The 27802-nt window shown below is 44.5% G+C and overlaps 3 protein-coding genes across 8 annotated transcripts; 2 read left to right on the top strand and 1 right to left on the bottom strand.

Annotated features, from left to right (window-relative positions):
* Nucleotides 1-354: 354 nt before the first annotated feature.
* Nucleotides 355-14746, top strand: DLAT (dihydrolipoamide S-acetyltransferase). The gene is made up of 14 exons (XM_083481022.1): nt 355-752; nt 3242-3343; nt 3616-3740; nt 5090-5255; nt 6111-6237; nt 6765-6952; nt 7574-7724; nt 7824-7891; nt 9233-9337; nt 9902-10009; nt 10974-11089; nt 11364-11526; nt 11729-11865; nt 12885-14746. Exons 1-14 carry the CDS (start codon nt 492-494, stop codon nt 13012-13014), a joined length of 1947 nt encoding a protein of 648 aa, XP_083337148.1. The 5' UTR covers nt 355-491; the 3' UTR covers nt 13015-14746.
* A 792-nt stretch (nt 14747-15538) lies between these two features.
* PIH1D2 (PIH1 domain containing 2) lies at nt 15539-19805 on the bottom strand (the record flags this gene model as incomplete). Of its 6 annotated transcripts, none has more annotated exons than XM_083481139.1 (6): nt 15539-16092; nt 16223-16482; nt 16976-17221; nt 17553-17676; nt 18056-18294; nt 19643-19805. In XM_083481139.1, the coding sequence occupies 6 exons, from the start codon at nt 19803-19805 to the stop codon at nt 15949-15951; spliced, it is 1176 nt and encodes a 391-aa protein (XP_083337265.1). In that variant the 3' UTR covers nt 15539-15948. The 6 variants fall into 6 exon arrangements, with proteins under 6 accessions (XP_083337265.1, XP_083337269.1, XP_083337267.1 ...); XM_083481143.1 differs by having other exon boundaries at nt 18056-18262; nt 19643-19717; XM_083481141.1 differs by having other exon boundaries at nt 19199-19673.
* NKAPD1 (NKAP domain containing 1) lies at nt 19758-27600 on the top strand. Its single transcript, XM_083481169.1, has 6 exons — nt 19758-19977; nt 22003-22079; nt 22627-22727; nt 24772-24930; nt 25344-25397; nt 26653-27600. Exons 2-6 carry the CDS (start codon nt 22011-22013, stop codon nt 27167-27169), a joined length of 900 nt encoding a protein of 299 aa, XP_083337295.1. The 5' UTR covers nt 19758-19977; nt 22003-22010; the 3' UTR covers nt 27170-27600.
* The last annotated feature ends 202 nt before the right edge of the window (nt 27601-27802 follow it).

The raw sequence follows: 27802 nt of genomic DNA, 5'->3' as shown, positions 1-27802 counted from the left end.
CTGTCTTTTGCCAGGACTGTCTCTTGCCAAGTAAAGGAGCACAGTTCACAGAAAGACAGAAGAGCTTTCAGCGCCATCGTACTTGTGTGTAGGTAAAAGGTTACAGGGATTCCTCGGGGCAGCAAACCTTGGTGTGAGAATTTCATCCACTCGTTCGTTCGTTCGTTCATTCATTCGCCAGTGGCTCAGGCTGGCTGCGCGCGCAGCCTCTCGCGCCGCCGAAAGGTAACCTCAGGCCACGGCTGGGAGGCAGCCCCGCCCATACTTGACGCGCTTGACGGTTCCTTTCCTCACCCGCCCGCCTCCCGGTTCCTTTTGCGACAGTGTCGCGCGCCCTCCTCCTCCCGTGCCTTACGGCGCTGCCCGCTCCGGGGAGTCTGAGGGAGGTCACTCGCTCCTCTCTCGGCCGCTGCTGCCTGACGGACCCAGGGGAGGCCGGGGCCTCCTCCTTTTTCTCCTCTTGAGGGAGGGAGAAGGGGAGGCGAGGCGGGATGTGGCGCGTGCTGGCGAGGCGCGTGGCCCAGCAATGCGCGGCCCCGCGGAGGGTTCGGCTCCTGCCGGGGGCGAGCTTGGAGGGGGCCCCTTGGCGGGGCCGCGCCTCCTGGGGGGCCGTCGCCGGTGGTAGCGGCGGCGGCCTCGCCTCATGGGGGCCCCGCCGGGGGGGAGAGGCGCCGCTGTTCCTCCAGGAAGGGAAGGCCCGGCTCCAGCCCGGCCCCGTCCGGCACTGGTGCAGCTACCCGGCCCACCAGAAGGTGAGTGGGGCCCGCATTTGTGCAGGGGGCCTCCCCTTCGGTGGCCCCGGGATGGGAGGATCGGGCGGCGGCGGCGGGGGGGGGAATCTTCCACTCATAGGGACTGGGAGATCCTCTCACGGTTGGTATGGGGGTCGGTGGGTTCCTTCTCCCGGTTGGGAAGGCTGCGGGCTCGGCGGCGGCAGAAGACCTGCTTCGCAGGCAGAAACGAAGGTCATGCGAAGGTAAGAAGCGCCTGGCTGCTGGATGAGGCCGGACAGCCCCCCCTTTCTCAGCCCAGCATCTGGGTCTCAGTCCGATGCCCTAACGGGAAGCCTGTGCAAGCGGGGCTTGAGCTCAGCAGCCCTCGGTTCTTCTTCCTTCCTGCAAATCCCGTAGTCCGGGATGGTGGGAGTCGCACTTGGGGGGGGCCCAGCGTTGAAGAAACCTGGTGTACACAAGTCTAGAGCTAGGTGGACCCCAATGGTCTGGGTACGGCGGTAGGGCAGTTTCTTTTGCTGCTATTTGAATCATGCCTTCATTTAGAGGGACTGGAATTTTTAGGGGAAGGAGCAGAGTTCAGCTGGTAGAACGTGGATGGGTTTTGCATGCAAAAGGTCCCAGGTACCAAATCTTCTAGCATCTTTTGGTAGGGTGAGAAATACACCTGCCCTGACAGGTTGGAGAGTCATTGCCCATCACAGTACTGAGCACGATAGATTCATATCTTGAGGCAGCTTCCAGTGCTTTTGTTATTCATAATGATGAAGGCTGGAATCTGCGTTTAATTTTTTTTATTTATGAAAGGTCATCTCTCAGTGGCAAAGCACATGCTTTTCTATGCAAAAGGTCCTTGTCTGCATCACCAGGAAGGACTGGGGAAGACCTTTTATTTGAAACCCTTTGGAGCTGTTGCCAGTTGTTGCAGCCGATCCTGAGGTGGATGGACTGAGGCTGTTGCTTGGGATAAGGCAGCTTTCTATGTTTTCAGATTCTTTCTTTCCCTTCCCCGGGACTTCCTAATGCTATACTGGAAGGAAGGGTTGAGTTTAGTTCAGTGTTCCCAGTTTGGATATGGATGGCTTCTCCTCATTAGAGGTGTTTAGGGTCCCCCCACTCGCAGTCTTCTCTGTATTTATTGGTGGTATTTGGATCAGTTATTCTATCCTGCTCATGGGTCTTCCTCCCATTCACACACACACACTGTGCTTTTCTGCTCTTAGCAACCCCATAAGTGTTGTGTGTGTGTGTAGTGGTTCTTCAGATATGTGGTCTCCTGGCCTCTGCTTCTCACCTTAGATATAAAAAGTAAGACTTGATTAGAGTAACCCCTTTCTTAAAGATGGACTCAGTTTATTGAAGTGGCCTTTCCCAATGATGGGCATACTGAGGACCCATAATTGATTGTTGATGTTCATTCATTGAGCCTGAACATCTGCTACAGGGCAGCCTATGTACATAGATCTCTTACTTATTCTGGGACCCTGTATGATGGGAGTTCCAAAGTGCATGGAAATCTCTGTATGTAAGTTTCCCCAGTGCAGATAGATACCTATCTATGTGTGCTCTTGTGCTCATGTTCTGCTTTGGGGCTTTCCATAGGCACCTGGTTCGACACTCGAAAAACTTAGTGTTGGAGTAGATAGGCTTTTGATCGCATTCAGCAAGGCTCTTGCATTCTTACATTCTGCTTTTCAGCCTCTTTGTCTAGCATGAAAATGCAGGCTAGGGTTTTGTTTTTGTTTTTTGCAGGGTAATCACTTGTGTGGGTTTATTTATAAGGTCAATATAGGGGCTTACAATCCAGAACTTGGGGGTCTTTCTTTACTATGAGGTACGCTGGGACTTCTGTCCGTTTCCGGTATGATTTACATCTCCACCCAAAATAAAAAATTCCTTCCAGTAGCACCTTAAAGACCAACTAAGTTAGTTCTTGGTATGAGCTTTCGTGTGCATGCACACTTCTTCAGATACACAGTGTGTATCTGAAGAAGTGTGCATGCACACGAAAGCTCATACCAAGAACTAACTTAGTTGGTCTTTAAGGTGCTACTGGAAGGAATTTTTTATTTTGACTATGGCAGACCAACACGGCTACCTATCTACTACTGGAACCATGGAAATCTCCACCCAAGACCTATTAATAGTGACATTCTGTAGTCCTATGAGAAATGAAGACAACTGGCCTGCATGGAAATTTAGACGGATGAAGTGGGTTTTTTAATATTGATTTGTGCTGTTTTTAACGTTTCATTGACTGTTTTTGTATTTTGATTGATTGCTCTCTACCCACGGGTGTCTTTTTTTGTATATAAATGTATTTTATTGATTGGCCCTAGGGTCTTATAATGATGAATAGGATATTGCTCCTATGCCTGGAGCCCTATTTTCTTCTGCACAAATTAAGGCTCCTTGTGAAGGGGACATGCTGGTGGGTGCTTGTCAATACCTGTTGACGCTGAAATTCCAGGGTGGAAAATTGATCACCTTAACAACCTGTTTCTTTGTAGGTGCCTTTGCCAGCTCTCTCTCCTACGATGCAGATGGGGACTATTGCACGATGGGAGAAGAAAGAAGGGGACAAGATCAATGAGGGGGATCTGATAGCAGAGGTACCTTGAAATGTCATTTTTATTAAGTAGTGTCTGAGCAAGCTGTTGGAATTGAGTTCCTAGGAACATCTTGGAGGGATGTCAGTCTCTTTCATCGCCTAATACTTTCTCCTGACTACCTGTGCTTAAGAGGGAGGAGGATGTCGATTTCACTGGCATCTTTTTCTTTTCTTTTCTTCTGATGGTGTACGTTACTAATATGAGGTTGATGAGGTGTAGGTCAAGAAAATAGGATGTTTCTTTACTGTAACAACTTTGCTATGTTTGTGAAGGTAGAGACAGACAAAGCTACTGTGGGATTTGAGAGCCTGGAAGAATGTTACTTGGCCAAGATCCTGGTGCCAGAAGGAACGCGGGATGTTCCCATTGGAGCCATAATCTGCATCACTGTGGACAAGTGAGTAGAGCTAGGACCATCTTTGTAGAATTCCCGTTTTGCTGATGTCTGTTTTAGTGTCCTTCACTTCTCCCCCACCCCACAATCTCTGCCCTACCTTTGCCAAACTACTACTTCTAGGACAGCTTCCCAAAGTAGCTCTTTGTCACACCATCCTCCTCTCCATTCAGATTAAAACTCTCTACAAACCCTCTTTGGCAGCAAAATCTTTTCTAGGCCCCCCTTGTGTTGTATTGGCTAGCCCTCTTCTTGGCCTTGGCCTCCTTAGTGATAAAATCTCTTAATATGAGAGGGGTTCAAATCTAATTGGAAGGCCCTTGCCCAAATTCCTAAGATGTATGGAGCCTGCTTGCCATTCAGTGGTCTGAAAGACACACCAAATGTGAGCAGAGGCACCCTTATGTTCTATGTTCTGTTATATTGGGGCAGGTTCTGGGGCTGAGTCCTGGCTTAAATTAAGCTCTGCTTCTCCCTTTCAAGCCCAGACCTCTGCTCTTTCTCCTGTCCACTTTGCTTGGTCTAGAAACCTTCTGGGCAGGGCCACATCTCTTCTGTATTCTGTACTGCTGCATGCTTCAGTGTGTTGTTGGGACATGCAGGTGTTATCCAGCAGAGCTGTGAGGCCTTCTGGGTGGCTGAGTTATATTTTTAGGTATATCATAGAATCATAGAGTTGGAAGAGACCACAAGGGCCATCGAGTCCAACCCCCTGCCAAGCAGGAAACACCATCAGAGCACTCCTGACATATGGTTGTCAAGCCTCTGCTTAAAGACCCCCAAAGAAAGAGACTCCACCACACTCCTTGGCAGCAAATACCACTGTTGAACAGCTCTTACTGTCAGGAAGTTCTTCCTAATGTTTAGGTGGAATCTTCTTTCTTGTAGTTTGGATCCATTGCTCCGTGTCCGCTTCTCTGGAGCAGCAGAAAACAACCTTTCTCCCTCCTCTATATGACATCCTTTTATATATTTGAACATGGCTATCATATCACCCCTTAACCTCCTCTTCTCCAGGCTAAACATGCCCAGCTCCCTTAGCCGTTCCTCATAAGGCATCGTTTCCAGGCCTAGATCATTTTGGTTGCCCTCCTCTGGACACGTTCCAGTTTGTCAGTGTCCTTCTTGAACTGTGGTGCCCAGAACTGGACACAGTACTCCAGGTGAGGTCTGACCAGAGCAGAATACAGTGGCACTATTACTTCCCTTGATCTAGATGCTATACTCCTATTGATGCAGCCCAGAATTGCATTGGCTTTTTTAGCTGCCGCGTCACACTGTTGGCTCATGTCAAGTTTGTGGACATATCGTATCTTTGCACTTGCTCAAGGCTCCTTCCTGCCTTCTCCTAGGCCTGAGCTTATTGATGCCTTTAAGAGTTACACTTTGGATTCTTCAGCAACTGCTCCACCAGCCTCAGTGCCTCCTCCTCCTCCTCCAGCAGCAGCAGCTCCCCCCACGCCAGCAGCTCAGCCCTCTGCTCAAGCTCCAGGCAGCTCCTATCCTCCTCACATGCAGGTACGGTACAGGCCCTATTTACTATTTCTCTTACTGTATCTCTCTCTCTCTCTGTGTCCTTTATCATTTATTCTTCTTTTGTCTTCAAACTTTATACCTGTTCCCATGCTGCAAAAACAATGCAAGCTGTGAGCTTGCATTTGCTACAGCAGGAGAAGCAGAACTGCCTTTAAAGGACTGTGGAAATGGAGGATGAAAAGTTTCTGCCCTTGGCAGATTGGCACATGTCTGTGTGTGAAGCAACTATTTACTTATTTATTTTTATTTATCACAATTATATCCTACCTTTCCTCCATGGAGCTCAAACTGGCATACTCCTCCCACAGCCCCACTCATTTCATCCTCGCAGCAACCCTGGGAGGTAGCTTAGGCTGAGACACTGTGACTTGCCCAAGGTCACCCAATGAGTTTCATGGCCGAGCAAGGATTTGAACCCTCATCTCCTAGGTCCTAGTGCAACACTAACTACTACACCACATTGACTCAGTTAGTGGTATTAGCTGGTTGACTGTGCTCCCTGCCAAGAGAACACACACACACACACACACACACACACACACACACGTTGTGCTAACTAACATGCCCACTGCTAGAGAGTGAGGAAGTTTCTTTGGGTGCCAGAGAATGTCCCTCTACCTTATCCTCTACAATGCTGTAGGAGGAGGAGGAATGACCACTCAGTTCACTGTCCATGGAGCAGTTATGCCCTGTTTCCCTCCTTTCAATCAAGCATTGTGTCACGAAGACTGAGGGCTGTAACCACACTGTTTGGCCTTGCCTTTTGGATTGAGGATGGTTGCTGTTTGGTTTTAAGAGATCTGTTCATACAAGCTTTTGTACTCTCTACTTCCCTAGATTCTTCTCCCTGCCCTCTCACCCACAATGACAATGGGCACAGTTCAGAGATGGGAAAAGAAGGTTGGTGAAAAGCTAAGTGAAGGAGACTTGTTGGCAGAAATTGAGACAGACAAAGCTACGATAGGTGAGACGCTTTTAAATCCTAAACAAATAAAGCTTTGGAGCAAGGTTGGGGAACTTGTGGCTCGTCCAAAGTGGCTGAATCCCAGCTCCCATCAGTCTCAGGCAGCCAGCGTGGCCAGGGGTAGTGGGTGTTCTGGTCCATTAACATTTGGAGGGCTGCAGGTTCCCCTCCATTAGTTTGGAAGATTCTTTACTATTTGCATTTCATAAATAATATGTAATGCAGACAAGATTCCCTTCTCTCCTCACAGCATTGGCTGATACTGAGCTTATACTGAACATTACCCTATCTCACTACAGCATCAGGTGCTCCAGGCTTGTTATCTTAGTACATGAAGATTTCTCCTCAATTAGAAGAACTCTGTGGATTTCATCTTCCGGATTTGCTAATTTAAATATTTTATTTTGTAAATAATACACAATTAACTTATTTGCTGGAATCTCTCTCTCCATAGTGGGATTGTGAAGTTTCCTTCAGTATTGGTCTCCGTAGTGATTGTTTCCCTAAACAATTTCTCTCCGCTTAAGGCTTTGAAGTACAGGAAGAAGGTTACTTGGCAAAAATCTTGGTGTCCGAAGGCACGAGAGATGTGCCCTTAGGAACTCCCCTCTGCATCATTGTGGAGAAAGAGTCTGACATTCCAGCGTTTGCAGACTACAAGGATGCTGGAGTAGCAGATATCAAGCCTCCAGTGCTGCCGCCACCCCCAAGTCCTGTAAGTTCAACCTGCATATATGATACCTCTGATGGGGAAATGTATCTGTTGGGTAGCCCCATGTAATCAGCTGGATCCATGATTTTGGGACTTTTGCTTCTCCTGTGCAGGAAGATTTTGTTGCTCTAGAAATTATCTCCACATAGGAGAGATGCAGGATTGCTTCTACAACCTGATCAACTGTGTGCTGCCTGTTTTCATATATTTGCAAGGAAAGGGGCTACAAGACAGCTCAGAAAGAAACCTTTCCTATCTGCTTGCTAAATTTTGTTCTTCAGAGGATTGGGGAGCTAGCTTTTCCTGAGTCACTGAGGCTGTTTTGCCCACTTCCCAACGTATGTGATTTCCCCCCCCCCCCCATTCAGTATACTTCTCTCTCTCTCTCTCACGCCTCTTCTAAGTAAGATGTCCAGCTCCCATTAGGACCCTGCGTTCTTGGGTCATGCATGTATTAGCGCAATTCCACTGTGGTACTGTGTACTGGACTTGAGCGGCTGGCGCTGTGCCCCATGCCAAACACCCGTCCATCTAGTCAAGCACAGATTGGAACATTGGGGAATTCCCATGAGCCTCCATGTGTTGGCAACTAACTAAACATTTGGCCTTCTCTTTTCTGTTAAGGCAGCGGCAGCAACACCTACTCCTTCTTTTCCATCCCAGCCAGCGGCCCCTCCTTCAGCTAAAGTTCCTGGACAAAAAGGGAGGGTAATAGTCAGCCCTCTGGCAAAGAAACTGGCAGCAGAGAAAGGAATTGACCTTTCACAAGTGAAAGGTGAGTGGCCATCCCCAGGATACTTTTGTCACTCCACATCCCCAGTTCATTTGGTTAGCTCTTCCTTGAAACCCTTTCCCTTTTGTGTGTCCACTCCAGGCACGGGACCAGATGGACGGATAACAAAGAAAGACATTGAGTCGTTTGTGCCATCAAAGGTTGCCCCGGTGAGTAGCGCACAGAAATGCAGCTTCTTGATGTTTCTGCCTTGGTTGCATCAAAGTTATACATGTGAAACTCAGAAAATTAGAGTATCGTGGAAAAGTTTGTTTATTTCTTGATTTGCTCTATTTGCAATTCTTGTTTTGCTGATTTCATTTAATATTCTAATTTTCTGAGATTGTTAATTTGGGGTTTTCATCAGCTGTACGACATAATCATCACAATTATAACAAATAAAGGCTTGACATATCTCGCTTTGCATGTCATGAGTCTATCTCATATATTAGTTTCACCTTTTAAGTTGAATTACTGAAATAAATGAACTTTTCCACGATATTCTAATTTTCTGAGTTTCAGAGGTCTGTCCCTCAGTATGCCAACTGGTCAAATGGTTCTATGCCCAGGTGCTTTTTGTTTTCAAAGTCCAGAACTGTTTGCACCTCCTGTGCCAATTTGGCATTCTCTTAGAGATGCTTCTTGAGAAATGTGATGTTAATGTAGTATTTCATCTGACTTTCTAAATGTAGCTACATGGAATTATGTACTGATAAATTCTTCAAATATTTCTGATCGCTATTGTAGGTTGTGCATTGTTGGTACAGTATGCATGGATACACCTGCGTACAACTTCCTCACCACTTCCCCAACGCCTTTAACACTCCTTTTTTGACCTTTCCCACCAAGCATACTGAGCCCCTTCTGATGGAAATTTTGCTTTCATAAACAGAAATGGACTGTAAATTAGGTTGATGGCACAAGCATAGGAATTAGAAGCTGTGTTCTGTAGGCTGGAGAAAATAAGGTAGTGGGAAGGAAGCATGGGTCTCGAAGCTGTTCTCTTTTATATGTGTGATGGCAACACTTTAAAGCTCCTCTAAGTTGGGGGGACGCGGGTGGCGCTGTAGGTAAAACCTCAGCGCCTAGGGCTTGCCGATCGCATGGTCGGCGGTTCGAATCCCCGCGGCGGGGTGAGCTCCCGTCTTTCGGTCCCAGCTCCTGCCCACCTAGCAGTTCGAAAGCACGTCAAAGTGCAAGTAGATAAATAGGTACCACTTTATAGCGGGAAGGTAAATGGCGTTTCCGTGTGCTGCGCTGGTGCTGGCTCGCCAGAGCAGCTTCGTCACGCTGGCCACGTGACCCGGAAGTGTCTGCGGACAGCGCTGGCCCCCGGCCTCTTAAGTGAGATGGGTGCACAACCCTAGAGTCGGACACGACTGGCCCGTACGGGCAGGGGTACCTTTACCTTTAAGTTGGAATAGCTTAAAGAACAATGAGCCGTCTCTGCCCTCAGCCCAACAATATTCTTCACAAAAAACATTGTAGTTAAAAGGTCTTTCTGCACACAGCCCCGGGCAGCAGAAGCACCTCCTCTGGCAGCACCTGCACCAGCAGCTGCCGCAGCTCTTCCCACAGGCGTCTTCACGGATATTCCAATCAGCAATATTCGCAAGGTAAGGCACCACCATTGTTGCCTTAGCGTGTGTGTTAACAGTCAATGCCTCTTGTTGAGCATCATTCAAATGTGAAGCCTTGGCTTGTTAACCTCTTAAGTGCTTCCTGTGAACAGGTGCTAACAGATGTTTTAGCACAGAGTTTTAGCACACATAGCCTCCAAATGCTAGTCTTGGAGTTCCCATCATGTCAAGGGTGGTATTGTACAGATGTGTGCCATGCTTTAGAGTAGCAAATGGTAGAAAAAAGGTGATTCCTACCTTGAGAAGTTCACATTTTAGATGCAGGGGGGCAAGGTAATAGGGAGCTAATAGGAGCAAAAGCATGTGTGCTTTTTTCTGGCTGTGGGCGATGATAAAGGAATTAGGCTAAAGGCTGCACGTGAAAGGTGTGTTTTGAGGAAGAGAGAGGCCACTCCTGACTGACATTTGGGGAGGGTAAGCTTCTGTGTGGCACATTTAAACAGTTCCACCCAACTGAAAGCCACCAAGCTTGGATATGACACCAACTCTTGGCAGAATACGTTGTGTCTTAATTTCTTGTCCTGCTGTCTGTACTTGCAGGTGATTGCCCAGCGTTTGATGCAGTCTAAGCAAACGATACCTCACTACTATCTCTCAGTTGATGTAGACATGGGAGAAATACTGGTGCTAAGAAAAGAGCTCAACCAGGTAACTTGCTATGGTGGGGGAAGATTTGTGATGGCATTGTAGGTAGTCCCTAAAACAATATTGTGGCTTCCTATGTTGTAGGGGACTGCAGCTCTGTAATGATGTAATGTTTCCTTGAGTTTTCCGTATGTAGAAGTTTTGACATAATACAAAACAGCCTACCATCCATGGATATTCCAGCAGTGTACACATTTACATGCATTTCTGGTGTCCCACATTGCATTCCCAGTCAAGATCACAGAATATGTAACAAAAGATTGTAAACTATAAGGGAAAGATGACTATATCAGAGCTAGTTCAGTGTGTTGTTTTATTCTCTACATTATTAGAAGTGAAATGAGAGAAAGTTGCACAATGCTCAGGGAAATAAACCTTCTTATTCAATTGGAATAAAGATCTTTCATTCTGAGATTTAGGCTTAGGAGAAGTATGATGTGTGTTGTTGGTAAGCTGGAGGAAGAGGGGAAACCACTCAAGTTGTATGCTCTGGGTTTCTCAGCCTGGTTGACCTGTCAGCATTAGACAGACAGCCTGCTCTTACTTGCATTGCCTTCTGTATACAATGGTACCTCGGGTTACATACGCTTCAGGTTACAGACTCCGCTAACCCTGAAATAGTGCTTCAGGTTAAGAACTTTGCTTCAGGATGAGAACAGAAATTTTGTTCCGGCGGCGCAGCAGCAGCGGGAGGACCCATTAGCTAAAGTGGAGCTTCAGGTTAAGAACAGTTTCAGGTTAAGAATGGACCTCCGGAACGAATTAAGTTCTTAACCCGAGGTACCACTGTACTTAGGTTCACTGACTCCTTGTGTAACAGCTGGCCTTGAATAGCTGCTTTCCACAGTCATTGTAATTATGTGGAATACCTGGTTGCATGAATTCATCCTTTTTCAGCCTTCTAAGGTGACCCTGGCAGATGAACAGTTTTGCAAATATGTCCATTCTGTCTCTCTTGTCTTTGCAGGAGATGCCGCAGAACACTAAGCTTTCTGTCAATGACTTCATAATTAAGGCTTCAGCTCTGGCTTGCATGAAAGTGCCTGAAGCAAATTCCTCTTGGTTGGACACAGTCATTAGACAGTAAGTGTACAGTCTTTAAGTTAGCAAGTAAATTTCATAACTGTTGGCCCCATTGTAACTGCATGCTGGAACTGAGATGCAGCAGTAGAGAGGCAGCAGCTTGATGTCTTTTTGTGCAATTAAATTGAAGGGGGTCAGGGTGGGGGAGGTTGGCTTATGGTATAAGGCAGCCAATAATGGATTGTGAAAGTGCCTTCCAATTTCTGTTCAAGTCTGAATTTCTTTTGAGTTGCTAGGTTCATACAGATGGACCCCCACCCCTTTTGTCTTCCAGGAATCATGTAGTCGATGTAAGCGTTGCAGTCAGTACTCCAGCAGGGCTTATAACCCCAATAGTATTTAACGCACACATAAAGGGATTGGCTTCCATTAACAAAGATGTTGTAACGTTGGCAACCAAAGCTCGCGAAGGAAAGTTACAGCCGCATGAATTTCAGGTAAGCTACATGGAGCAGGTGTGATTTCCAAAGGTGTGACTGTGCTCTGGATTTGCTTTCTGAGAGATGAGAAAAATGTTTTGTAGTGGTGATGGTTGTTTAGCAAACAGTTTCTCAGAGCTACCCTTTTACGTTCCACAGCTGACAGCATACCAAACACAGTAGTTTGTCAAAGAATGCTAATGTATTTATTTCCTTTCAGGGAGGAACTTTTACAGTCTCAAATTTAGGAATGTATGGGATTAAGAATTTCTCTGCGATTATCAATCCACCACAGGCTTGTATTTTAGCAGTTGGTGCCTCTGAGAAAAGGCTGGTCCCAGCAGATAATGAAAAGGGGTAAGTTGGTTTTTTTTTAGTACCTCTTTAAATAGGGTAGCACCCAAGGGAATTTGTGTGGCCTGGTTTACATGCATTGTTAAATCATTGTTTAAAATGAACTATGGTTTAACATGCACTTTGCTTCTCCCATGCTCCTGGTCGTTCCATGGAGTAGAGGAAACCAACTTCTTGTGACATACGAATCCAGGCTCATGTTTTATTTCTCTCCTATCAAATCACAAGTGGCAGCCAAGTTTTCTTCTTAGCTTCACTGCTTGTGGTTTGGAGGAGACAAAGCACAAGCCTGGATCCACATCTCTCCCCCCCCCCAATATAATTTTTATTAAGTTTTCATATTTAATTACATCTCATTACACAAATCTATAACATAAAGTGTTGCTCAAACAGAACATTGACTTCCTTCTCCCCTCCTCTTTCTGACTTCCAAACACTTTTTATTAAATTCTCGCATTTCTATAACCACTTTTTTACCTTAGAACTTCTTCTTTTCTATGATAATTACCTCCTTATACGTATGGATTCATATCTCACAACAAGCTAGACCAGGCATAGGCAAACTCGGCCTTCCAGATGTTTTGGGACTACAACTCCCATGATCCCTAGCTAATAGGACCAGTGGTCAGGGATGATGGGAATTGTAGTCCCAAAACATCTGGAGGGCCAAGTTTACCTATGCCTGAGCTAGCTTGTTTCTCCTAGGGCATGGTACACTCAGGTGCAAAGTGCATGTTAAACCATAGTTTATTTCAAATCATGGTTTAACTTTGTGTGCAAACCAAAAGTCCAAAATTTGTATAGAAGAAAAAACTAAAAATGGCTGGTCATGCTGGTTATGCACAAGCTGTGTGCTCCCAAAGGCAGCCCCATTGTTACTGCTTTGTTCCCTGCTGACTTAATCCTCAATTACTGCATTTTGCTTTTATTCCTTTTTTTAAAAAAAACTTTTTTTCCTATTCCTATTGATTGGTTCATGGAGGAGGCTGAGCATTTGAAATGTGCTTTTTCCCCCACCCCAGATTTGACGTAACCAGCGTGATGTCTGTCACGCTTAGCTGTGACCACCGTGTTGTGGATGGAGCAGTTGGAGCCCAGTGGCTGGCCGAGTTCAAGAAGTTCCTTGAGAAGCCTGCCACCATGCTGCTATAATCCCTTGAGGCCACCAGGACTTTCTTAGGTCACATCACTTCATTCTAAAGAAGCTATTTATATACCTAGTGTTTAGACTTTTAAACAAATGTTCCCTTCTTTATTTTTTAAAAAAATCTTATCTAAATATATATATATGGTTGCTGGTAATTTTTATTACCAGTTGTACATATTAAAATGGTTTGCATAGGCTTTCTGGAGCCTGGTTCGGTTATACTGTATTTTATACAGGGAAATGAATTTGCAAACTTTCCCCCCTCCTAAATAGCCCAAAGTGATTGAAATCATGTGGAGGAGCTCGTGCTTCTGATCAAGGGAACACAGGCCCACCCAGCAATCTGATGACTCATTCTGTGTTCCCAAAAACAGAGGAACCAAGACTGTAAAAGCAAAGAAAAACAAAAACACAAGTTGAACTATCTGGTGGCTGAAATCCCCTTACCAGCAAAGACAGGGGGCTTGTGCATTCTGTCCTCCTGTCCTTTTAGATTAGCAGGCTGTCCTGAAGGATGGAAGAGAACAGGGTTCCCTAATGGTCCACATGCCAGCTTTTTTTCTAGAGTTCAGCAGTTACTCAGATTTTATAGCCACATGAATTCTTTGAGAGCACTTTAACTCAAGAACTCCAATCAGACTCCCCACATTGTATGGCAACATTTCTTTTTTGAAATAATGCTGACCATATATGTTCTTTCTAGTGCATTTTATGAACTTTCCATCTTTTTTGGCATTAAATCTTTCATTTTAAGAGACTGCTTCCCCCTCTCTAGTTTAGTGAATGCTGCTTCACTTGAAGCAGGAGTCATTGTTCAGGGAAATGATGAAATTCATTAGGGGCTGATAAACATAAGCCAATGCGGTCTGAACATCTGGCTGCTGACTTTAGGGTTCCCTCCCCCCTTCCACATTGTTGACCCTAGGAAGTTCTGAGAGGTGTTGGGACTAGGTGCAATCCAAATGGGACTTGTCCTGTCATTGAAATGAATGTGAGGTCACTGTCTTCCTTCATATAAAAAAAGATTGTGCAGAAAAGATAACCTGAGTGGCTTGTGACCACTGGCCATAATTCAGAGTAAATGAGTTTTGCTTAAGTTCCATTGAAATCAATGGGACAGGTTAGTTGTGACTTGAAGTCCTATTGATTTCAAAATAGGTGTGACTATATTTCTCTGAATTGGGGTCAGTTCTGTAACAACTTTGTCTTTTGCCAATCCCAGCCTTGGGGAAGTGGCAAAATTTATTTGGCCATGTAAATAGTGTAAAAATTTAAATTGCTTGGAATGGTTTTCTTTTGAAATTGTGCCCATTTGCATTTAAGATTGTGTCCACAAAGGGAAGGATTCTCTAGTGGAAAACACTCCCATGTTTGCTTTCCAAAGAAAATGTTAATTTACAAAGGAGGATCATGTAATAGCCAAGTGACGTGACCTGGAGAGCTGAGTATACCATTAATAAATATACCCAAAATTATTCTGTATGATATGCATTGTATTAAGTATTGTAAAGTTGTGCTACCAAATCCACTAAAAGAATATTCAAGGTAGTTATACTGTGGAGATTAAATATTTTTCTGAGACCCATCTAATATTTTGTTAATTTAGTTGCTGTTTTGCATAAAATCTTTTACTGTTTTGGTAAGAAGCAAGTTGCACTTAAAACGTCCTAACTCAGTTCCCGTCTGGCCAGTTAGGCCAGTTGTGTTCCATTAAATGTTTAAAATTTATTAGATGGCTTTTCCTTGTCCCTGGTGCTTCATTGTTTGCTGAGGGTATTATGGTATGTGTGGAACTGACCCTACTGGTAAGGAGGATTGCTGAGCTTGCCTCACTATTTGAATCAGTGAAACACGACTCTTAACTTGTGCCACTCAGGGGCTGGGAGTCACAAGAGATTTGTCACTTGAAGTATGGATAGCTTGTGCCTACTAACTCCATAGCTGCTCTGAATGTTCTTCAGTTATTTTTAGAATCTAACTGAACTAAAGCCTTGAAACTTTTGTGCTTGCTTCATTGTAATAATCCAAAACTTGACTTTTTATTTTACTGGTTTTTTTATTTTACTATTTTATAAGTAGGGAATGGCTAGCTTCTATTTTTCTTCTTTGATGCTATGGTATGAGGTTGACAAGCTCAGTCTGTAGAGCATAAGACGTTTAATTCCAGGGTTGTGGGTTTGAGTCCCATGCTGGGTGAAAGATTCCTGCATTGCAGGGAATTGGAGTAAATGACCCTTGTGGCCCCTTCCAATTCTACAACTCCACAATTCTAGTATATTTGCTGCTGCTGTAGCTGAGAAACAGTATGGACAGCCTTTGAGCCAGGAATTTCTGCTTCAGTTACAAAGAGTAATCTAACCTTTTAGATTCAAGAAAGCCACAACTGGTAAGCTAAGTCCTGTTTGTCCTGTGTTCAAAATGTATCTCCCATCAACCACATGGTCTTTAAATAGTGCCATGGAAAAACTTGTAGTGTATTTAAGTTTACACCCTTGAGCTGAGTTCTTGTGAATAGGTGTTGGGACACAGTTCAAACCCAGAATGTGTTATCTTGTATTGTTTGTTAATTGAGGGATCAATGAAAATGTAAACTTTACAAGTGCTTTTATAAGATTTTCATGTAGTTGTTGAGCCGTTACAGTTTGCACAATACAGCAGAAACTCCATGACTGATAAGAGAAACATTTAAAGTAAGCATTGGAACATTCTCCATTAGAGTTGAATTTCAGTTCTGTACTTAGAAACATATCTCCAGTTAGCATTACTCAGCTCTGCATCTGTCCAAAGGGCAGCTGGGATGCCTGCTCTAATGATCCAATGTGTGAAATGCAGGCAAGCAGCCAGCAGACTTTAATATTAACCTATGCAAAGTGTTTGGAAGTGCTGAGTGGGCAGTATCCAATCCCCCAAGCCCACATGCCGTGTCAAATCTGCTAACATCACTTCTTTTCAGACACCGGCATTGTGATAAGTAAGACTCTCTTCTGGCTGTGAAATGCTGCTGTTGTTGCTTCTTCATTCACAGACTGTGGAAGATCCAAGTGTAATTTATACTTTGCAGGGCATTCAATCAATACATCATCCTAAAATCAAAAAAGAATTTTCTTTGTAATTGAAGTACATACTTGTGATTGCTACAGGTGAGGCGTGCCAGATGGACATAGGGCTGTCCGAAGGGCAGCCAGAGTTGAGTGTCATTCATGACAAACTTACCTCAGAAACGCTTAGGTCACACTCAGAGACACAGTGTACCTCTGGCAATTCAACTTTCAGTTCAATCTTCAGAGGCTTCTCATTCATATCCTTTATGATGGTGACTTCATAGGCTGGGGTGCACAATTCCTCTGGCTGCTCTGTAGTGGAAATCTCTTCAATGAGGCATGTTTTAGAGGGCACCGTGTTCTCCATTAGCAAAGTAAGGTCACTGCTATCTTCCTTTGTTATGATGTTTCTCATTTGGTCAAGTGTCACTTCTTTCCAAGGTGATTTTTAGACATGGGAATTTAAAAAATACTTTAATGGATCACATAGCTACAGAAGTATCACTTATATGTTCTACAGTGAGGGGGGGGGAAGTATTTGATCCCCTGCTAAATTTGCCCGTTGGCCCTCTGATGAAGAAATGACTGGTACATAATTTTAATGGTAGGTTTATTGTAGCTGTGAGAGACAGAATAACAACAGGAAAACTCCCAGAAACCCAGAAGACAAAAGTCAGAGACAGATGTGCGTTATACTGAGTGAAATAAGTATTCGATCTCTCCTTTTTACAATTGATAAAATATTTCAGGTCCTACTGTTCATCTTAAATTCATAAAACAATATACTGAGGCATGCTGAAACCAAGCACGCTTCTGCAAGTGCCTCTTAATGTGGGTTATAACTTGCCTCCTAAAGAGTGGTGTGAGAAGTTTCATCATACCCCATCATGTTTCACTCCTGGTAATGACTTGGGAGGGTACTTACCTTTCTGCAAGGTCTTCTGGGACAAAGCCACTGGTGCTTGCTCTCTCCTTAAGCTCTGTCTCATCCTTGCCAGGCTTCCCTTCAGTTTAAATTTTGTTATAGTGTAGGAGTTTGACAGAATGATGTTATATTGCTCCTCAATATACTTAAGTGATAGACGTATCAATTGGTCCTTCATTTTTGGGTCATCCTTTCCCTTCTCGATAACAGATTGGTTGTATGCAATATCAAGGACAGTATAAAACTCTAGAAGAAAAAAAGTCTAATTATTGTTTTATCATATGCATTATATTGTAGAAGACAATGGGGGTATATACATGGTTATAAAATTGTAGTTTTTTTTTAAAAAAACCACAGTTGTCAAATTGTGAGATTACACTTAATTTTGCTCTTTTGGCTGTTACTTTCCTACTCTTTCAGCTAAGGCTTATTGGTTTATAATGTACATTCCTGTCATCTTCACCCCACCCATTTGGAGAGAGAAAATGGGCTGGGATATAAGGGGCTAAAATAGACCTATAGAAATGAGCACTGTTCTACACAGCAAGCTAAACCTTCTGCAAGGAGCAAAGCTGACCTGATTTCTCAGATATCTCCTCCATTTTGCCAGCCCTCAATGGCACTGGGTCAGATGGCGATTGGGGTGCTGGAACCTGATTCCACCTGCAGAGGTTAACGAACAATGATTTTTCAGTAGGATCCTGGAAAAAGAATACAAAACCAGTTAATTAATAAAGGAGGATGGTTTATTACTACATCATGCAGGCATGAACTAGAATAGGAACATGGTCAAACTCTGGTTTGCGTTCTCTGGTATTTCTGGTCCTGGATACGGTCCAGCGTTTTTGGATTAACTGAAAAGATAATTGCACCTGTTACCTTCCATCCATCTTGTTTTCTATTCTAAATAAATAAGAAATAAATAGTTAGGGAGAAGCAATAGAATAAATATAGAATGCAAATCAAGTGCACACATGCCTATTGTATCTGCCTGGCTAGTTGAGTAAAGGTTTGGTGAAAATGGAGGCACATTTTGATGTCTAAGCTTCCTTCTTGCTGTGCAGGTGTCTTGCAACGTACCAAGATGCAGGTCTTCAGGCACATGTATGGTTCTGCAGGAGCATAATGTTGCTTTGCGTCTTTGAGTTGCTGCTGCATGAACTGGTGGTAACTTTCAGGGTTGCTCTCAGCCAAGTCATCAAGCATCGTCCAGAGTTGGTTCGCTTTTGCCAGCATATCCTCAGAGTTACAAAGAGCCTCCATGATTGTCTCTTCAACAGTGGGCGGCTGCAGCAAAACAAGAAGAGAGTCAGAGAAGACTGTGGGAAGAGAACTGTGAAGTTTAGCAAGTGCTTCCAGGGCCTTACTGTGCTCTTTTGTCTTGCGGTAAAATCTATACGGGGAGAAATTCATTGTGGCTGTCCTTGGAGAGTTCCTAAAACTCCCTTTTTCAACACTAGCCTCCATTCCTTCTCTAAAAAACTGGGAAAATCAATGAGCTAGTCCTACAGGACTTGCCTTGCTGGCTTGTGTGGTGGCAGGATCTCTTACTCCAACACAGGGCTCTCCAGAGATTTGGGGTCACAGGAAGGCTGGGGCAGATGGATTTGTAATCCAGGGCATCAGGAAAACACTAACTTGGGGAAAGCTACTTTAAAACAGTTGCTTGGCAGGCATGAATGCAACAGGTGCAGCTTTTCCAAACCAATGTGAAAGCTGCGCCTGTTTAAAGATGATGTGACAAAGTAGCTAAAAAGGGAAGTTCCAAGTTTAGATATTCTATGCTACGCGCTTCCTAAGACTGCAATCCTATCTGAACATGCCTTGGAATCAAACCCCATCAAACACAGTAGAACAACATCTGAGTAAACATTCATGGGATTGTTCTGTAAATGGCTTTAAGCAAACCTGTTCTCTCTCTGCACCCCCTGTCATAAGGGGTAATTATACTAGCCTACTTTGCAGGGCTGTTTTATTTTATATATTTATACCTTTGCAGGGCAAGTTCCAAAATGTAAAGCAATAAAAACTCAATAGTAAAATCTGCAAAGCTAAAAACTGCACCCAAAACCATTTCATTAAATATAAGAGTGACTGAGATAGCGCCCATGAGGCCTCGATCCAGTATACACCTACCAAATTCAATCTGACTTGCTTCTGAATAGACATGCCCAGGATTGAAACTTCGAAAAGCAGTATAAAAAGGCTAAGACTTCTACTTACCCTGAGGAATAAATATTACAGAACACAACGGAACATTTTTCTGAGCAGACATGCAAATGATTGCTCTCATAAGGCTGCAATCCTATATCCAACGACCTGAGAATTCAATTTAAATCGGGCACCGACTTCACAGCAGAACATACACAGGATTGGGCTATAAATATTGTTGGGTGCCTGTTTCAGGTGTCAAACACGCACTTGTTTCCCCGCTACCCAGGAGAAAAATGAACGAGCGGCCCTGATTCGTGGCCGTGACTACTCAAGAGTAAATCCCGCTGACTTAATAAACGGGGCTTACTTGCAAGCCGAAGAATCTTACACGTGTAAAAAAAGGGATGTCAGAGAAATATCAACAACTATAAAAGAGCTAATAATGTACAAATCATTTTGGGTGTTGCTTTTTTGTGCGCTGAGACTCCCTTGCGGAGGCCACAAGCAACCTACCCAGTCGATCCGCGCGCGCCCGCGAAGACCCAAGCCGTCTCCCTAGCAACCGCCGGAAGGAGAAAGTGGCCTCCGCCGGAAGCGGAAGCGAAGCGTCCTCTCCCTCTCTTCCCCCGGCTCTTCTCTCCCCACGCCTTCCGGGTTCCGAGGCCTGACGAATCATCAGCTCGGGAGTCTGCCGCTTGCGTGGTCGAGGTCCCCGGAAGGAGGCGGGGGAAAAAAAAGGAATAAATAAGCGGTTTCCTTAGGAGGGAAAGCTCGGGACACGGGTGGTGAAGGAACGTGTGAATGCGTGCTCGGCTGTGACTCGTGGACTGGCAAGGCTCGCTAACTAGGTGAGGGGGATGCTCGCTCTATTCTATTCCTGTCCAGGTCACTCGGGGCGGGGGGGGGGGACATTCGTGACTCCCTCCGCTCATCCTATTTTGTCCTCACAACAACTCCGTGAGGTAGGCCAGGTTCGGACACGATGCCTGGCCCAGTATGAGCTTCGTGCTGCCTGAGCGGGAATTTGAACCCGGGCCTGTTGAATGACGCCTGGGCTGGGCGGCGCGCCGTGCCCGCCTTGCAAGCGCCCATTAGCAAAGCTGGGGAAGCAGCGATCACTTGGAAGAAAATCGCAGCAGCTGCCCCCCTCAGGATCAGATCCTTCTTTGGGCTAGTTAGTTGATCTGTAATAATCACTAATCTGAAATAATGATGGCCCATTCCTTTTGTAGTTGCAAATCATGGGTGAAAAATCTCTGCAGCTGTTAAGAAACTTGGGTGCTGTTTTTGGCATGGGCTGGGGAACTGGCCGGGCCTCCAAAACTTCTTAATATTCATAAGAACATAAGGGGATCCTGTTCTCATAGTGACCAACCCAATGGGCCTTGGGAAGCCCGAAAGCAGTATATAGCCGTAAAAGCACTTGTCTCACTTGTGAATCCTAGCAGCTGCTATTCAGATACACTATATGTTTATCATGACTGGTAGGCATTATTTGTATTTTGATGCTTCATAAATTTGTCCGATTCCTCTTTATCCAAGTTGATGGCCATTGTGTCTCTCGAGGCAGTAAATTTCCTGGTTTAATTATGTGCTGTGTATAAAATTATTGATTCTGTCCTGAATAATCTAATATTGAGCTTGAGGAGCGGTCAAGGATAATGGGAGCTGTTCTGCATTTCTGATTTATGGGTATGACTCTAGAATTGGGTAAATGAGTTGCACCAAGTTGTCTGGAATACCCAAGAGCATTTCAGAGGACAGAAGTGCTCCCAAAGCATGTGAGGAGAGCGGTCAACCCCAGTGGTCCCATGCTAAAAAAATAATGCCATGCAATGGATTGAAAGAACCAGCTTCATAACCCTTGCTCTTATTTGCATTTTGTTATCAAATGCACAATTTATTCTAAATATATAGCCACCCTTCTCTCCACCCCCTACCTCCAAACTGCTAGCTGTTGCGTTTGACACAAGTAGGTTCCCGGGAGCTTGAGAATTTACATTGGTATAAGGAGTTCCTAGGGAAGAGAAATATGTCTTTATTTGGAATCTGCTGGATTGATTGCTTCTGTCGACAGGTGTCTTTTGTACAGGTACTGTAACGAGCTGGGATTACAGGCAAGACCTCTCCCTTACAGCAGGTGCTTCTAATCTCAGTTCGTTACATACAGTGAAGGTACCAGGTAGCCTGACATCTGACTGGTTGATAGGGGATCAAATACTTATTTCACTTATAATTCAGATCAATCTCTGACTTTTGTCTTCTGGGGGTTTTCCTGTTGTTATTCTGTCTCTCACAGCTACAATAAACCTACCATTAAAATTATGGACTGGTCATTTCTTTGTCAGAGGACAAATGGGCTGATTTAGCAGGGGATCAAATACTTTCCCCCCTCACTGTAAATACATGGATTTTATGTGGGTGAAATGTAGCCTCTTGTACAAAATTGACAGTCACATTCATTGCTTTGCTCATCTTTGCCTCTGACCTGGTCTAGGACTGGGATGAGGCCCCCAGAAGGTTCTGCATAAGGGAAAAAAGCCTCCCTGCATTCACTCTTAACGGCATCAGCAGTTACCATGTCTGGGATGAGGCTCTGTTATAAATAGCCACTGAGGATGTTTTCAGAGTTTTGAGAAGGTATATTACCGTATTTTTCGCTCTATAACACGCACCCGACCATAACACGCACGTAGTTTTTAGAGGAGGAAAATCCGTAGGCATGCCACCCGTAGGCATTTCCTCCATAACACGCACAGACATTTCCCCTTACTTTCTAGGAGGAAAAAAGTGAGTGTTATGGTGCAAAAAATACGGTATATACTTGTCGTTTATTACTTATACTGTGTTTTGTTTATTGTCTGCTTTTAAAGGTTAAAGGATGTCCCGTGTCCCCTTGGGGAAAGTCCTCCTGCGAAATGTCATCCGTCACACTGATGCACATAACAAGGTACTGAGAAGTGTGTTTTGTAGCCCAAAACATCTCTTGGGATGTAGGGTATAGCCTAGCTGCATCTTTGAGGGTGGAGGGAGTGCTGGTGTCAGATTCCCCCTCCATTTCACTGCAGCAGCTTCTGTGGCCCTGGTCCAACTGATGTCAGAGCTCCAACTCTCAGTAGGATCCATGGCCTTCAGAAAGGATATGTAGGCTTCGCAGTCCCTGAAGTGCCACTAAAAACAGCAGTTAAACTATGCTAGCCCTAGAAACTATGCTAGTCCTGTGAGACCTGTGGGTACAGGGCAGTATACAAATTTAAATAACAACAACAGACACAGCTCTATCTCATTTTTCCCTCCGGGTATTTCTGGGGGGAGAGGGGACAGAAAAAGCTGGCATTGGGGTACAAGACTGCTCCTCTGACCTGACAATAAGAGCCTAGTGGGGGGGGGGGGTGATTGCTGGTAGTTCCTCCTCCTACCAATGGGGTCATTCCTGTAGAAATGCAGCAATTTGGTGGGTACTTTCTTAAACTGATATATTTCTTTATGTACCTCAGATTCAAGAAGAGTCGGAAATGTGGAAAATTCGTGAAATGGAAAAGCAGAACAAAGATGTTCAGTGGGGCAAGGAAAAGAGACTGCTTCCTGATTGTTCCAGGTGGGACTTGCATGTGTCAACAAGTGACGTTTCTGCTTTGCAGTGCTGCCAGTGCTGCATCTGTTGCAGCAATCCTTCTCCACCACCAACTACTTTGTGGCTCCTCACCCTGATCAGAAGTCTGTGCTTGTTTCAGTCAAGGTTTGGGAGTAAGGAGAAGCTTATCCGCACCCTCCCCTTCCTGTCCCCCACCAACTGATGATATGGCAGGAAGGGAAAGGTCTGGCAGCCTGACCCCAGCAGAAGTATAGAGAAGGGAGGGACGGTGCTTCTCTTAAAACCAGAGCTTATAAAACAGGAATGGGGTATTTCTGGCCCCTTTCAGATTGTTGTTGGATTGCCATTTCTATTGTCCCTGTCTATTGGCTGGCTGCCTGGGACTGGTGGGAGATGGACTCGTAACAACATCTGGAGAGCCACAGGTTCCTCATCTGTGATTGAAGGAGTTAGTGCCAAGGAAGGACAGCAGAGAAGTTCTATCTTAGCATAAATTGGCCACTTTTAGAATCATAGTATTGTAGAGTTGGAAGGGACTCTGAGGATCATCTAATTCAACCCCCTGGAATGAAGAGCAGCTGTCTTATACGGGGATTGAACCTGCAACCTTGGCGTTATCAGCACCACACTCTAACCAACCGAGCTATCTTGCCAAGGAATATCCTTTATGAACTTCATATCAGGGAGAAAGTGTACAATCTTTCTGTCAAGAATTCTACTCATATCGATCCAGAGCAGATTCTAACGTATAGTTAGCAGAGTAAAAACTTAAAACCTGTTGTACGATTCCCCCCAAAATAGACCAGAAGCAATCACCGTATTTTTCGCTCTGTAAGGCACACTTTTCCCCTCCTAAAAAGTAAGGGGAAATGTGTGTGCGTCTTATGGAGTGAATGCAGGCTGTGTTGCTTTTGCTGAAGCCAGAAGAGCAAGAGGGATCAGTGCGCACCGATCCCTCTTGCTTTCCTGGCTTTGCTTTGCTGGAGAGGCGCTGCACAGCTTTCCCTCTCTGCGCAGTGCCTCTTCAGCGAAGCGGGAGGAGAAATGGGAGAGTTGCTGAGTAGAGAGGGAGAGAATATTTTTTTTCTTGTTCTCCTCTAAAACTAGGTGCGTCTTATGGTTGGGTGCGTCTTATGGAGTGAAAAATACGATGATCTTTCATCCAGCAGAGCTTTATTGCTACTGAAAGCAAATGAGCATAATGTTCAAAAATCCAATACATTCAGGATTGGCACTGTCCATAAGAAATTGAGTTGCAACAGACTTAACTTACACTTACAATAACATAATAAGACGAAAACCTTAACACTAAGCATACTATATACAGAACACCACACCAGAAGGAAAGAGAGATAGAAGGTGAAGCCCAGGCTCCTTCTGGCCTTATTATTGTAGTCAGCATGACCTTTAGATAAAGAGATAACAGAATCTGTTTAAGCCAGCTTCTCAGCTCTGAATGAATGATCCAAACATTATGAATCTTCTGCTTGTTTCTAGGCAGAATAGAAATTTATTTGCCAGCTAGAACTTCTAGCTTGCACCAGTTTGTATCACACAGCGAAGCTTCCAGAACCCTCTTGAATTAATTAGAATAGGAAAGATCTCTACACGTCAGATCAATACTTTCTGTACCAAGAAATGCAAACTGACACTTTCTTTACTACAGCACTGTCTCCGGGAAACTTAGCACTAGTGGGACATTTCTCTCAATGCACGCTGACAAACCCGAACCCAACTAAGTGTTTATAGGGCAACCAGTCTAAGAAACTGAGGGGCGTACCATAGAATACATGATTTGCATGCAGCTTGTCTCTGGTTCAATCCCTGGCATCACCAGGTAGTGCTGGGAAAAAGTCCCCTATCTGAAACCCTGGAGAACTGCTCCCAGTCAAAGTAGACAATACTAAATTAGATGGACCAATGGGGTGAACTTGGTATCCCATATTGTTTGGGGAGCTCCTTCTGAATGACCTTCTTTTTAGTCTCTTTTCATGGCTTGCCTTTTTACCTTTCAAAATGTACAAAGCCTGCTGTCTTTCGTCTGCAGCAGCCGGATGCGTAGCGATGGGTTTGATGAAGAGACCCAGCAGGCCAATTGGAAGGCGAGGAACTTGGCTCCTGTGTCAGTAGAGATGGAAGACGACCTCCGGCATGCCCGCTACTGGAACAAGAAGCTCTACGAATGTGAAGCAAACATGCCAGACAGGTCTGAATGTTTACCGATGTCGTTGATAAGAAGTCCATTCGTGCATGTGGTGCTTTCCCAAGAAAAAAATGAGTTCAGGTGACAGACCTCTGCCCCCAAGGTATTTTGCTTTCTAGATTTTGTTTGGCAGGGGTGAGGCAAGGTTATGACATATTTTAGGCCTCTTGCCAATTGGGGGAATCCTAAAGTTGGAGGAATATCTTACAGTGACAATTTCTCTTCTCTTTTGAATCTGCAAAGCACATGGTAGATTGAGGCACTGCAGCACTAAAGGGTACAATTCCCTCCATCCCGTTGCCTGCAGCCGGAAGTGATGCAGTCCAACAAAGGTTGCATCATGTGTTGCTTTGCTCTGTGGTTTCATAGCTTGTATGTTTGTGAACCTCTTAAGACAGCATGGTGTTCTCTTGCAGGTGGGGCCACAGTGGCTACAAAGAGCTGTATCCAGAAGAATTCGATACAGACAGGTAAAGCCAATAAGGTTGCTTGTAAAAAGGGTGGTGGGAAAGTATGTTTGACCTTTTTAGACCTTCACACTAATCTCTGGCTCAATGTTGCCTGTACAAACCTCAAATGCACATGCTCCTTCCTCCCCTCTAGCACAGGTAAGAGGGTTTCAGAAATCTCTGCTTCTAAGACCGCAACCAGAATGAGGAGGAGTATCAGAAAGAATGGTTGAAATTTAATGACTATTTAGTTAAATATGTTAAGTTAAATTAATTGGAAATAGCTTGCAAGAACTAGATCAGCCTAGGATTTTATATAAGTTAAGTGATAATATGTTTAATTCTGAATGGAAAAAATAGAGTGATGTTAAATGATTAAGTTAAGTTTATAAGAAGTATGATCTGGAAAACCGTTAAATGGATATGCATTGAAACCCAACCAAGGGGAAGCCAGGAAGTCACTTAACAATGTTAATAAGTGTAATCTTAATAAGGTTATGATTTATGTTTGTTTGTTTGTTTATAATTTGTGAAAATTAATAAAAAAATTGAAAAAGAAAAAAGAAATCTCTGCTTCTAAACTAAGCTGAACTCACATTACATCCAAACTTCAGAAAACTCTGGTTAAAGTCTGGTTTGTTCACACTATACAGGATGAAACCGTAGCGTGTGTTTGGGGCTGGTTCTCCCAAGTTTGGATATAACAAGGAATTCTAGTTAGTTTCAAACGTTGGTGGTGGGGAACCTGTGTTGTTTGACTCCAATTTCCATAATCCCTGACAAATCAGCTCTGTAGACTGGGGCTGATGGGAGCTGGAGTCTTCTTCTCACTTTAAAAGCAGATGCTGATTGACTTACGGCTGTTCTAGAGAAGGAGACATGGTGTGCGCATGAGCCTTGTGGACATGTTTTATTTTTTGTATAACTTTTTATTTTAAATAAAATGCAAAAATTAAACTGTGTCCAAACTGAGATGGTTCCTTATTTCCATTACAAAACAAGTAAGGTGTGTATTTTCAGTGTTATACCTCTTATTCCAGGTGAAATTTAGTTCCTGCAGGAATCTGTCTTAAACGCATGGACTTCTGTATCCCAGACTGTGTTCTATGCGTGGGTAACCATACCCCCCCGTTAGCACACAGCCCTTGTGGAGGATTGACCAAGGATGAAAAAGCATCCTTAGAGCAAAAAAGATTAAGCCACCTCCACTTTAGAACATTGTTGATTATTCTTCAATATCATGCCTTAAACTTTTGTCCTCTTGGCTGTGTTGCAGTGACCGAGAGCGAGATGAACAAAACTCTGTGAACGGAAAAAGGAAGTCTCAGCCCGGCACGCAGTCTTCCCTTGAGTTGCCCAAAAGGAAAAAAGCCAAAAAATCACACAAGAAGAAGCGGAAAAAGAAATCTCATAAGAAGCGGAAGAAGAAGAAACAGGAGCAGCCAAGTGCCACGGCAGATTCTTCCCAGGAGTCTGACTCGTCGGAGAGAGGCGCTGGCAAGAGAAAGCGGAAGCGTCACAAAAAGGCCAAGAAGAGCTCTGCAAGGGCAGCCCCCTCTTCTTCCTCGGGGCAAGACAGTGACTCCAGCAAGGCCAGCAGCTGCCCCTCCAGCAGTTCTGAGGACAGTAAGCCAGATAAAAAGCAGGAGAAGCAGCCAAAGAAAAAGAGACGGAAACGCCACGTGTCTCTCTCAGAACGGTGTGCTGAAAGGGTGCAGGAGAAGCGCAGTAAGAGGAAGAACTGGAAAGTGGCTGCTGATGAGAATTCAGAGGACAGTTCTGATGAGGACTAGGGGAAAGGGACCAACACAGTCGGTGCTTTTCGCAGGGCAGGGGCACTGACGTTCTGGGAGATTGGTCTCCAAGTGCTGCCCCCTTGGAACAAAAGTAGTCTGGGCAACAGCTCTATGATCTAGATGCCGCAAACCTCAGTTACTTGCAGGGGGCTTCTTTCAGTTTCATGTAGGTCAGAAACTGGTCAGGAAATGAGAAGCTCCCAGCCCAAGGCTTGTTTGTCCAGCCCAGGTTCAAACTTGAGTTTATTTGTGACAATACGGAACCTTAACTCACAAAACAGCTACTATTGGAGTCTGCATAGAACAGAACTGACCTTGGGTACCCTTTGCCTTTTTTCAAAAACTAAAATCTATTTTTGATGGCCAATACCTAACATTTAATTGCAATAAACAATGAAGGAGATCAGAAGCTCCTCAGGTTGCCAGCCTGTACCCATCTTATTTGCGAGGTTGATCAGATGGTGGCATACAAGATGTGTCATCAGGTCCAAAGGCCAAGTGGAGAACAGCACAGGGCATGTGGCCACCCTAAGTTCAAATAGGATCTACTGGGGTTCAGAGACAACTATCCAAACACAAGCCACGGTGAGATTCAAAGTAAGCCACCTCTGCTGGCTGTTCTTTGGTCAA

The sequence above is a fragment of the Podarcis liolepis genome (genome assembly GCF_965112155.1).
Source record: "Podarcis liolepis genome assembly, chromosome: 16".
Taxonomy (NCBI): Eukaryota; Metazoa; Chordata; class Lepidosauria; order Squamata; family Lacertidae; genus Podarcis; species Podarcis liolepis.
Note: the sequence above shows the minus strand (reverse complement) of the source record. Positions and strands in the feature narration are given on the sequence as shown.